The 12614-nt window shown below is 45.4% G+C and overlaps 1 protein-coding gene across 15 annotated transcripts in view; it reads left to right on the forward strand.

Annotated features, from left to right (window-relative positions):
- The window catches only part of CAMK2G (calcium/calmodulin dependent protein kinase II gamma), a 124833-nt gene that overhangs the window by 63801 nt on the left and 48418 nt on the right, over positions 1 to 12614 (forward strand). For all 15 annotated transcript variants that reach the window (XM_064513842.1, XM_064513844.1, XM_064513843.1 and 12 more), the window contains exons 4-7: positions 5594 to 5648; positions 6238 to 6303; positions 9241 to 9313; positions 12455 to 12557. In XM_064513842.1, the coding sequence (XP_064369912.1) occupies positions 5594 to 5648; positions 6238 to 6303; positions 9241 to 9313; positions 12455 to 12557 (297 nt within the window). The remainder of the gene's footprint in view (positions 1 to 5593; positions 5649 to 6237; positions 6304 to 9240; positions 9314 to 12454; positions 12558 to 12614) is intronic.

A 12614-nucleotide genomic window follows, 5' to 3' on the forward strand; every position in this document is an offset into this window, starting at 1 on the left:
ATTTCCATTGGTTTTTAGGCTGGTACAGCTTGTTAAGGGAGAGATCTTCCTCTTTCAGTCAGTCACTTTGTATCTTGTTCAGGCGTCAGGGACTTGTGGTTGTCCGGAGTCACTTTATTCAGGAAGGGAATGCAAAATGTGTGACATGACTGGTACTGTATTGCTGCTTCTCACTAAAATGCTTGATTTTCTACAGTTAATGCCATTGCTCCTTGATATTATTTCTTTTTAGAATAAAAACCGAAAGTGCACGTGGATTTTGGAACACTTTGAAATACCAGCTTCAAGTTTTGTTCTTGAGGCAAGATTTCCAGCAAGCCTCTGAAGACAGCAGGCAGAGGAAAGTAATATTCATGGCACACATTCTTAGAAAGTGCTTGAACTCTGGGCACACAGCTGCTGTTAGGTTCAGCAACCACAGCATGTTCCCTTAAGCCGCTCACTCTGGTATCAGGCTCTTTGCAACTGCCGTGGATTGCATCAGGGACTCAGGTCTGACACATACAAAGCAGAGAAAATAATCTGCACAACTTGCATCTGGTAGTGTTGAAGATTGGAGCTTTGGGGGAAAGGGAGTGGTTTGGTCTGGTTGTTTTCCTGTTGTTAAAGTTATTTTTTCCAAAGGCCAGCTTTGTGGGAGATGCTTTCTGTGCATATTACACTGGTAATACCAGTGGACGTAGATGACAGCTGTATTTGCTTGGGGTGAGACTGGAGATGAGACTGAGGGGAGAAGTAAGCTAGTAAGCTAGATTTTGCCTTGCCTGTATGACGCATGGCAGCTCTTCAACAGTGCAGAGTTACACATGCACGTTTTAAATTGAAGGGACAGTTTTAGGTAGCAGTCTCTCATTTCCACGGATGGAATATGCTTGCAGTACCAGATTCAGGGCTCCATGTGAGAAGTTTTATTGTTCTTTTGGGTCCTGCTCAAAATCTCATTTCAAGACACTGTACTGAAACCACTGCCTACTCCTCCCAGAATCTGTGTGCTTCTTGGAGATACCACCTAAGTGGTGACCCATGCTTTCTCCCAACTGACTGGGTCTCAGCCTAACCTGACATGGTTGCAGAAGAAGTCTCTGCCCGACAGTCTGCAACAAATTCTGCTCCTTTGGTCAGTAGTTGTTCTGTCGTTGCTCGCTAGTGCCCTCATTTTGATTTATTATTTCTGAAGTTATCTGTAAGACTTGTCAGTCATATAAAATTAAATGTCCTTATGAACTGTACAAGCACTCTGTTCTTGGTGTGGATGAGACTTCTGCCTGTGCTCTGACTGAAACGTCAGGCAAGCTCTTTCACCATATCCTGTAACTGATTTAGTGCCTTGTTGTCTGACTTGCTTCTGTTTTCTTCTATCTTATTCCCCTCTCCTTGTCTGTTCTTGCTGAACTTGGTAGTAAGTGCTCTTTCATCAATGAGACCTTTGACATGGAAAGAGTCATCCGGTGACCTTGAGTGTACATGGTGCTGGCAGGGATGGACTTTCTATGTCTGTAAGAATCCCTGTGGTTAAGAGTGTTTTGCTAGGAAGGAAATATAGTTTGAATTGCTTCTTCAGGGCTACAGTATCCATTAATAGCAATGCTTCATCTTCTGGTGCGATACAGGGAGTGAAAACAGGTTTCTTTGGCAAGTCCTGGACTTTCTTGTAGTTGGTTGGAAGACCTTGTGTTTCCGTTGTGCCCCACTTCCTTCCAGCTGTGACTTGACGCTCTTTTTGTGATGTGACTTGCGGTAGTAATTAGGTCGGGTGTCAGGACCAGCAGCCTGTAGAACAGATGGGATTTCCTTTTCCTGGGAAAATGTGTGAAACAGGACCACTCAGTGCTTTGTTTCCTGTTCCCCACTCCTGGACCTAGGCATTCAAGAACCTGTGTCCTGCTTTTCCTGTGGAGGGCACTCTTGCAGGACATGTTAAAGCAAAGAGGGCTTTATACTAGCTGGAAGGTGGAGGTATCAGACAGTATTTGATGGTTGTGTACTTTGTGGTGAATGTTAAGATACTGTGGATTTTCTTGGTGAACGAAAGTGGAGAGGAGGCTAGGAAACTCTTTAAATGCTTTTACCCTTGGCACAACCTAAAAGTGGTAGAGTTGCTTCTGAATATGTGCTGTTTCGTGAGGTGGCTGAGTGGTGTTGGAAAAGGCAGATAAATGTTGTTAATCTGATAGTCCCTGGAAATTAATGGTGTATTTGAGAGCAAAGTAAATCATTTTAACTTGCATGTCAAAGAAGTAATCAGTGAAGTGAATAGTGGCAGGAGCTGCCGATTGTAGTATCCTTTCTACATCCTCTCTAGTCAAGAGGGCCAGCTCTTGTGGCAATGTCAAAAAGTAGGTAGGCAATACTTTTGGATGAAATGGCACTAAGTGCTCCTGCTGCTCTGGCACTGGACATTACTTGTATTTCTCCCCATCAGCATCAGTATGAAACAGGTGTGGGTTGGAACTGAAAGTCACAAGAGTTCTGGTTTATTCAGACTTTTCTTAATCTTTCTTGACTGCTCTCAGCCCCACTCCCTTCCACCCTTTAAACCTAATGTTTTGAGCTGCTGCTTATTATTCCTCTGTAGAGCAGTCATGCCCACTTTCATCTTTCCTATAGCTTTTCTTGGTTTTGCAATTCTACCATTACTCCCTGAGCTTTGTTCAGCACATTGAATCCTAGGCAGATTTTGTTCTGCGTCACTCTGGGCCATCACAAGGAAGCAGCTCCCGTGTTAAGTTAACGATCTGCATCCTGCCTCCAAGGCCTGCTGCCTTCTGCCGACAGCCTGAGGGTGACCTACTGCATCGCATCGGTGTTTAGGAGCTGTCTCTCTATGTCCTCCTGTCATGGTTCCACACCTAAGTATGTAAATAGTGTTTTACTGGCCTCTAAGGCTTTTTCTGCTGCCTCTGCTGGTCTTTACCAGCTGAATCTCTACTTCCTTCCTTTCTCAAAATGTTTCCGACAAAATTGCTTTCCTCAGGATGAACAAATAATACCGATCAACTCATTTATGTTTCATGTGTTTGTGTGGTTTAATATGCTGTCCACATCTTTGTGTCAGAGTTTATGGTTCAGTGTTTCTCCCTTCAACCTGCAGATGTGTTTGGTGCTCTCTCTTCGTGGCACTGCTCTTGGTGTCAGTGGCTCTGCTCCTCCTCTGCAGGGATTTCATTCGTGCTGCTCTCCCCTTTGACTTGGGCCTTCTTCCAGCACTACTTCTTTTCAGGTGCTAGAGGGAGGAAAATGCTTTTTCTTGCACACTCAGTGTCACCAGACACGACTTTCTTAGTACATCTCAGCTTTCCTTGGAGTCTCCTCATCTGTTCCTTGTTCCTTCTTCATAAGGTCCCCTGGTAGATTTTGGTCTGTGTCCTGGCACTTAGCTCTTGTTTATGTGCCTGTCTTTTGCATATACTCAACTAGTCTCATGATGTTGGAGTGAAAACCTGCCCTGTGCTGGGAATCCAAGGGTCTGTTTCAACCACTTTCCTTCTTGTTTCTAGTCTTGAATGGAAGTCTTTCCTCCTAGGAAATACCCTCCTTCTCTGTTACATTTTTATAATGCTACCTCTGTTGGATCCTGCCAAGTGCTCAGGAGGCAAGTTTGAAGTGCATTTTTCATACAAACACAAAGTTGTAGTGTACGGAGGCTACTACAAAGCCAAGTGAAGCTGCTTACGTGGAGAAGATTTTTTTGCAGAGTGATTCAAGGAACTTAATCCTTAAAGGTGATGTGTCTGTTTTCATGCTTTAGCAACAGCATGTTTCATCTGAAACACCTGCTCTCCTGTTACTCTAACTGTAATCACTTTTTTTCAGCATTGTGTCATATATAGAATATCCCTTCCAGACCCCTACAGTTAGGTGCAATAGAAACACTGAGGAAAGGAACATGCTCAGGGGAACAGCCCAGAGATTTTGTAAATTAAGTCAGGAGAAAAAAAAAATAAGAAAGTGCAGTCAGGCAGGAAGAATGAGGAAACAATGAAATGCTTTTGGGAAAAGTACTGGTAGTGGTCTCAGTGCTACATCTGTGCTACACTGTTGTGTGTGTGTTAGCATGCATGTGAAACGGTGTCTAAGCAAAGGAGAGTTATAAGGAGGATTAGAGGAGAGCACTGAGAACACTTACCAAAGCTGTTCATATGAGATGGGAGCGTATGCCAAGTGCTTCTTTGAAGCATTCCCAAGACGGTGATGGTAGCTGACATCATGAGCCAATAAGAGGTGCAAATTGACCTCTTGGTATGGGTAAAGAGATAATCATCACGGTGGGAAAAGTCAAGACAGGTTGCCTATATTTTATACAGAATAGAACAGAAGACTGAAGAGATGCAGAGGCATCATTAAAATGATGGAGGAGAATAACAATCTTTGTCTTGGAGGGATGAGAACAGTAATCTTACTTTGGTCAACACTAAATAACAAGGTGTTGCAGTGACTGAGACCCAGCCTGGGCTAGTTGTTTTGATTGAATGAATCAGGAAGGAAAGCCTGTACTTTAGAGAGACCCATATAAAGAGGATGACCTATTCCTAGTCCAAGTGTCAAAGTTTAGGAATTGAGTCAAATAGCATTGCTAGGTTGTGACTCTGATTGGCAGGCAATATACAGAAGTTTTCCACTGGGGAGAAAAGAGATAAATAGAGGGGGATTAGTGAGATCAATTGAAGAACTTACTTTCTCTTTCAGAGTTGGAATTAGTGCCTAGGTATCCAGAAAACATCAAAGAAAGTGAGATTTTGACTCGGACAGGAGGAAACAGCACTAAAGGAGAAATGTGTCCCTGCGTGTTGGCTTCATAAATATGATAGTTATTGGTGTTGCCCACTGGTAACATGGCAGAAGGAGGACAAAGAATACTAAAGGATAGCAGCCCACCATGGGAGCAACCCCAATCCTGGCAGTTAAAGGAAGGGGAAAAGATGAAGAGTCATTCAGATGATAGGAGTAGAACTAATAGGATATAGGTAAGGGAGCTGAAGGAGGATGAGATTTTGTGAAGGGGAATGTGGTCAGATATGCCTGCGCTAACAAACAGATCTGGAAAAATGAGGCAGGAAGCTGGCACTGAATTTTGGTTAAGGGTTTGGGGTGGAAGTCAGAATGGAGCAAGAAAAAATACAGGGAAGGAACTGCGTTCGTTGAGCTTCACAGATGATGGCACTGACATGTAGGTGGGTTCAGAGGTAGATTTTTTTGGTTTTTGGTTGGAGATTCTGAAAAGCGTTTGTCTTGCGAAATCAAAGTGGGTGGGGAGAGACTCACAAAACGTGAGTGTGGAGGAAAGGGTGGGCAGATGTGAAAGGAGGGTACTGAAACATTAGAGTAGGAGAAGGGTCCAAGGTATTTAGAGTTTGTTTTGACATGGGGGAGGGGTTGGGTGTATGTGGAGGACACCCATCTGTTCCTTTGAGATAACGGAAGGAAATAGGTTGCACTAAGGTCACTAAGTGAGCACGCAAAACAAGGGGCATGGGGAATTAATAGATTGATTGGGGTTGAGGGAGAACTTGGTTTTGTGGATAGGTCTGATCTGTGAAGTGTCATATTTGCTACATGCTATCTAAATCCCCATTTCTTGATTGTGTTTTTGCAGTGCGGCTCCATGACAGTATTTCAGAAGAAGGTTTCCATTACCTCGTCTTTGATCTGTAAGTGTCTCTCTTTGGCTTTGATGCTTCATCAGTGATACAGACGTGTGGATGGTTGACTAAGAGTGGAATAAAAAGCACCTGTGTTATTCTAATTCTCTCTTTCCCTTTTGAGCCCATACACAACTCTAGTCCGTTTGACAAAAATCCATTTATGGTGTGGTGGGGGATGGACCAGGAAAGCTCCTGGCAGCAGATGTGAGTGTCGGATGGCAAAGGGCAGCTATCCTGTGTAGGGAGGTAGTCTGCAGGGAACAGAGGATGGGTGTGTTTCGCCCAAGCTTATCGTATGCTAAACTCTGTAGAGGAACATGGACCATTTGTGCCCAGTACATCAATGGTGTCCAGAATACTGCTGGTGAAACGACAGTCCAAGGGGTCTCATGAATGTTCTAGTGCTTGGGCCGCGGCTGTGGCGTTTTCCTAATCTCCCCTGTGCTGCAGCAGCCCCGTGCAAGCTGTTCAGTGCGGGCTGCTGAGAGGCTTCTGGGGGAAAAGGGCCCAGTCAGGGAGGCAGCGTATGTGCTATACAGCCTCCCAGCTACATACGGACAGACTCTGTAACCCCTCTTATTATTTTAAATTTCAGGGTTACTGGTGGGGAGCTCTTTGAGGATATTGTTGCCAGAGAATACTACAGTGAAGCAGATGCCAGGTAAGACTGTTTCCAGACCCTTCTGTGTGTGTGCCACGTGTGTTGGCAAGTGGAATGAATTTCCTGACTGCTGTTTCTGTGCATGGCTTTGTTCTGAAACTCTTGCTCCCTGTCTGGAAAAAATCATTCTTCTTTCTGCTATTAGCATAAACTATTGTCCCCGGTCAGCCTCTGACTCACCACAGCTCTAGCCCTTGCCCCTTGCAGACTCTGCTGTCGCAGTGTGCTCTTTCCTGGGAGATCTGTTGCTAGTGGCTTTGTCTGCCTGACCTTTCTGGTGGGTGGTGACAGGGTGTCCTTAGAGAACAAATGCAGGACAGAGCTGTCCTGTGGCTGCGTGAGAGTACTAGCTGCTGGGCCTCTGTTTTCTCATACTCGGGTTCCAGTGATGTGCCACTGCTTTTGGACAGACCCATTTAATTTACCTGTGTCTAGGTCATGGTTTACTGGGAGGAGGCTATGTTTCTGTGAAAGTCTTCTGTGACTGTAAGCTTGCTGGTGTAGTGAAAAGAGGAACAATGTTTGAGAGTGACTTTTGTATTTTGATATTAAGCAGATTTAAAGTTCTGCCCTTCCTTTTTGGAGTGTCCCTCCTCTCCATGTGTGTGAGTTCCCTGAAATGGACTGTACTGTTTAGGCAGGTGGGCTGTTTGTGCAGCAATAGCCCAGGGTGCTCTACGACTCGTCTTCTGAACATGGAGCATTTGAAATCAAGCCTGGGATTAGGCAGCTTCTGTTCTGCTTTAGCAGGGCCTGGGAGTGGCCTGATGGGTATGATTCACCTCTGCTTATTCTGCACCTGCGTGCTCATACCATCCTCATCCTCATGGGAGCAGGAATTGGGGAGAGCTGTGAGAGAAGAGGCGGAAGAAGTGCCTAGTGGGTGTTGCTGCAGGGGGAGTTCAGTTGGCAGTACTGTGAAGGTGCTTGTACTGAAGTGGTGAGCACACCAGGTTGAGCTGGGAGCTGTGATGAGAACAGCATGCCTTTCCTGAATGTAAGGAAGGAAAGTGTGTGATCCGGAGCATTCCTGTATGTACTCTCACGGACTGTGTGGGTGCTTACTTGCTTTCCCTGTGGTATGCTTACAGCTGCTGCCTTCTGGGCACTGCATGATGCTCTCAAGTGAAGCACTGCATTGCACAGCGCGCTCCACTGGCGAGCCATCTGGTGACAGGGAAGGCCAGTAGGCTGGTTGCCTACAAGGGAGCTCCCGGCAGGGAGATCTGGGAGCCCTGTGGACATTTCCAGCAGAGTTGTATGGATGTTGTAGGCACAGCGTCTCACACGCACACAGTCACTCAACCCATTCTGCCCTGAAGTTGTGAAGTTTGAAGGTTATCACCATCCTTCCCTCTGCCTCTTTTGCCAATGTCTGTTCCCAGAAATGGTCTGGAGCTGGCAGTGAGGAACACTGATCCAGAAAATTATGGGTAGGCTAGGGGAAAGGGAGTGTCTGTTGCTTTCCTAAGGGTGCTCAGCCCTCTGACTTTCAGCTGGCCAGGCCTTGCAGTGCCCACAAGATGATTGAGTGAAACTCCTCCCTTTCTCTCCCCATGCCGAGCTGAATTCCAGAGCAGGCTGGGAGAGCGAGGGAGCGAGGTCTGTGCCAATCCGCTGTGCTTGGCTCGCCTGGGACACCTCACACTTTTGCCATTTTTGGCCAGAAAATCTCTCTCGCTCAGACTCAGCTCTGTTCTAATTATACATTTTTTGTTTTGGGAGCGGGGAGATATTCATGGATTGCTACCCTGAGGATTGTACTGCCAGCTCTGGAAGTGGGGGGTAACAGTTATACTGTGCTGCACATCCTGCCCTCTTCCTCCCTTCACCCTCATCCCATCTTTTCCAGTAGCCATTTCCCTTCCCCGACATATTTCACTCGTTTCAAATTTTTCCCATGAGACTCGCAAAGTTCAACAAGGGGACTCACCGCTCCTATGGTGAGAATTGTCACAGGACACAGGCTGAGTTGCCCACATCTGGTTTCTTACTGCCCAGCTGTGCAAGCTGTCAAAATCCCTACTCCTTTCCACATTGAGAGGAGTATTTTGTTAGGATCTCACTTATGCACATATGTCATTATGCTTTATCAGCTTCATCTTGGGAGCTGAGGAAGTTTTTAGCAGATGATTTTTACCAGAAATCTCACCCATGGGTATGTTGTGCTGTCCTTATATGACAGGTGTTAATAATATGTCTTTTTCCCATGTGGTTACAGCAATGAGAGTAGCAGAGGCATTAGTTTTCTGAGTTGGAGGAGTGTGGCACAGTGCACTCAACGGGGAATGAGTCTGCTTTTCAGATCACTAGCCCCTTAAGTGGGATCTGTACTTAAAAGGCACCCAGCAAGCGGGTGTGTGCACACGTTGTGTATGTAAAGTGCTTGAGATGCTGCTCTGAAAGCTTTGCAACCTGGCAGGCACCCAGGAGTTTGCTGAGGCTGCTGCTTTCCAAAAGTTTATTCTTTGCTCTGCACTAGCCCAACCGAATGTTTCCTGGAGTGGTTTAGCCCTGTTTGCCCAATCTCGGCTGCTGAGAGTTTGCAGATAAACTAGCAATCTCTGCCAGTTTGCAGATACTCAGGTGCCTCAGCTCTGCTGTGTGAAGAAATGGGCTGAAGAAACAAATGGGATATGTAGTGTGAAGGGGAGGAAAGAAAGGAGGTGATGGGAGGTAGGACAAAGGCTTTGAGGTTCTGTCATAGCTAGGATGTGTTTAGCATCCCGTTGCTGGAAGGTGGGAGTCCAGCTGTGACAATACTGAGCTGTGACGTCCACATCGGTCAGGACAAAGGGAGTTGGCCTGGGGTCCTGGACTCTCCCTCGTACCAATATAAAAGTTAGGGGAATAGTTCTGGGATGAGATGAGATGTCAAGTGTGTGTGTGTGTGTGTGTGTGCGCGTAACCCTGTGTGTCTCTCCCTTTATCTTGCAGCCACTGTATTCATCAGATACTGGAGAGTGTGAATCACATTCACCAGCATGATATCGTGCACAGGGACTTGAAGGTAATATTTCCTCCGTGCCACAGAGGGTGAGGAGAACAGCCGGGGGATCATTGGAAGAGGAATACTGTGTTGCCAGCTGGCAGGGCTTTTTTTTTTTTTTTTTTTTTTTTTTTTTTAACTTGAACTGGGCTCAGAGGCTCCTGAAGCACAAATTTGCTCTTTTGGATTTTTCCAGAAGTTGTGCTGAACTCTCAAGGAAGTTTTGGGTCTGGACTTCATGAACCTTGCCAGCTGTCAGCCTCTCTGAGGCAGCTCCAGGATGGGGTAGTTATGATCCTTGGGAACAACAGGCTTTCAGAGAAATTTGGGTAGGATTCATTAGAACGAAGGATTCTTTCTAGTCTGTTGTTGAAGAGATCTCTATAGACCTGAGGCACACTGTTCAATCTGCCAAGATGAGTTTGTCTACACAGAACATGTATATTTTTATTCTGCACTTGAATTGCCAAACACATGCCATTGGGCTAGGATAGAGATGCACAACAAGAATTTTTCATCCATTTCTTTTTTCCTCATCAGTAGAAGCCTTTAATCTAAAAACCAAACTGCTAGCCAGTGAAACACTGGGTGAATCGACCATTTGCCACCTTCTAACACATTTATAGACCCAGAGCCCCCGCAGTAGAGTTACTTAAACTCCCTTCCCACACAGTGCCAGTTGTACTGGGAGCTGGGCTGGCTCCAGAATGAAAAGCCTTGTGCAGGAAGGTCTGCCTGCCCTGCAGCCTTCTCTGTCTAAAGTGGGAATGGTGATGGCCACCAGTGTTCTGGTTAAATTAATGCAGGATGACACCTGCTATTAGTGATGGTTTGTTGCAGAACACATACAGAAAGGTATAAAAATAATTTGCAGAGAGCATGGTAAATGCATGTTGTAAGTTCAGTGGCAGTGTTTCCCCAGTGTTTCAACCTAGCAAACAACTGTCAACCCTTAATGTTTCTGGCAAATTCTCTCGCAACACTTTGGCCCTCTGACTCAGAGCACTGTGAAAAGATGCAAGTGATCTGCTGTGGAATGACCAGGATGATCTGGATTAGCGCTGACACTGCTCTTGAGGAAGGTAACCTCTGAGAGGCTCTGCTAAGGAGGACCTCTGTGGAAATGGGTAGTGTCTTCTAGCACAGGATGGTATGAGTTTTCTTTTGCATCCTCTGTTCAGGATGGTGCACTCTGAAAAGACATCATCTGTTTTGCTCCCCAAGTTTTGTTTGTGTTAAAATTGTGATCTTGTTCAAAACTTATCAAGTGTTAGATTCTCCCCTCATAGTTAATGTGTTTCTTCTGTCAGTTGTTTCGATTCACTGAAACTATCCAGGCCTGAGGAGTAGTCATTCTTTTTAGCAATAAATGATGCTGTGCTCTTTATTTAATATTCAATCTCCTTGCCAAAAACTTGGCCTTCAGGATCAGTGTGTAATAACTGCAGAGCAGAGCTTGCTTCATGCAAAATTTTGTCTTTTGCACCTCCTTCTTCTAAGCTAGTCTTTCGTCTGGCATGCCCTTAAAGAACCCATAGGGACAGTAAGAAATTGGGGTATGTAATCACATCTGTACAAAGAGTATGTGAAACCTGAGACAAGCCATATGTTGGCAAACACGCACATGGATAAGCATCATTAGCCTTAAGGTGTTTGTAGCTGAATTTTAGAGGCAAATTTTGCTTAGCTAGCATAAGCCTGACTTAAATTTCACTATTTCTTAGTGTCAAGCCAAGCCCAGATGTGGTCTGAATTTGGGAGGGTTTACTGTAGGAACTTGTTTATGCTGGTGAGTTTTCATCTGTGTAGCTTAATTAACACAATCTTCTCCACTTCCAATGTAGTGAAGAGCCAGAGGCATCAAAATGTACTGATACCCCGTACCTCTTCCTTCCATGTTGCTTGCAGCAAGGACTGTGACAGGCAAAGCCATTTTATCTTCATTTGAAGCAAAAAGAAGGCACTTGCCCAGTAGTCCTACACTCAAAGGCAGGTGAATGAGGAAAGCATCCTATTCCTGTTAGGCAGAACAGTGGTGGAGGGTCACAATGGGGTGAAAATGCGGGGCAGGCTGCAGACAAGGCCCCCACCAAATTTATGAAACGAAGACAAAGTCCTGCTTCTGGATTTCCAGAATATCTTGCTAGATTAAAAACTCAAATTGATATGTGTTGCACAAATGTTCAGAAGGGGGTAGGATGGGAAGTAATGACCCTGTCCTGGCTTGTCTCTGTCTACAAGTTGAGTTTCCTGCTGCGCTGTAATAGCTACCATGTTCAAGGCTTTGGAGTTTCAAAGAGGACCCCTGTAACTAGCTGCTCGGACACTTCAAAGGAAGCCGTTCATTGTCTCAGTACAATTTTGGGAATTGTGTTAAGCCTTCTGCTGAAGTCTTGTGCTGGAGCACCACAGAATTATGATCCAAGAGAGATTGACGTGAGGTGGAAATGTGAAGGGCAAAAAACTCTCTCTCATTCCTGGCACATGGGAGAAGTGACATGGCTCCCCATGGTGTAGGTGAGAGGCAGTGGGCAAAATAACATATTTTACACTGCTGTAAATGAGGATTCATAGCGTGGAAAAAGAGCTTACAAGACTACTTATTGCTGTGCTGTTTATGCCAATTTGAGGCTGAGGCTTTTTCTGTAAGGGATGAAAGCTACTGCCTATCTAGTTGATGCCTTCCCATATTACAGCTCTCTATTTGGCAGCCCTTATTAGCGTCATATTTACTTTTCCAGTGCCTTGGGGACTATGTAGTGTTTGTGGGGAGAAACATCACTGCAGATTGTGTCTGCTGCATCTTCTTCCCCTCCCTGCTTTCTGCAGGGATAACAGAAACAAATTTTGGGTTCTGTGCTGCAGGAACTGTACTGTCAGTGCCCTCTGGTGTCAGCATATAAAGTGCAGGCTGGGCTGGGAGAGGCTCTGGCTCCTATAGACGATTTTAGGAGGGAGAGAAAAGAATTTGTGTTAGACTTGAGAATTTTCTGCCACTGTAGGTCAAGGCTGTTAGTTGCTGTTGTGCTCCCTTAGTCCAAACAGCTTTAGTATGTTCCTGCTAAATTCAGTCAACTTAAATGATGTGAATACTGAGGCAGGAGGCTTTAAAGAGGATATCAGTCTTTCATTCTTACCCGCTTTCTTCTTTCTTTTCCCCAGCCTGAGAATTTGCTACTGGCAAGTAAATGTAAGGGTGCTGCTGTCAAACTGGCTGACTTCGGACTGGCTATAGAAGTGCAGGGAGAGCAGCAGGCCTGGTTTGGTAAGAGTGTTTGAGCTTTCCCACTTTTGCTCACCTCCCTCCTGGAGCCTGGTTGAG

The sequence above is a fragment of the Dromaius novaehollandiae genome, chromosome 6, assembly GCF_036370855.1.
Source record: "Dromaius novaehollandiae isolate bDroNov1 chromosome 6, bDroNov1.hap1, whole genome shotgun sequence".
NCBI lineage: Eukaryota > Metazoa > Chordata > Aves > Casuariiformes > Dromaiidae > Dromaius > Dromaius novaehollandiae.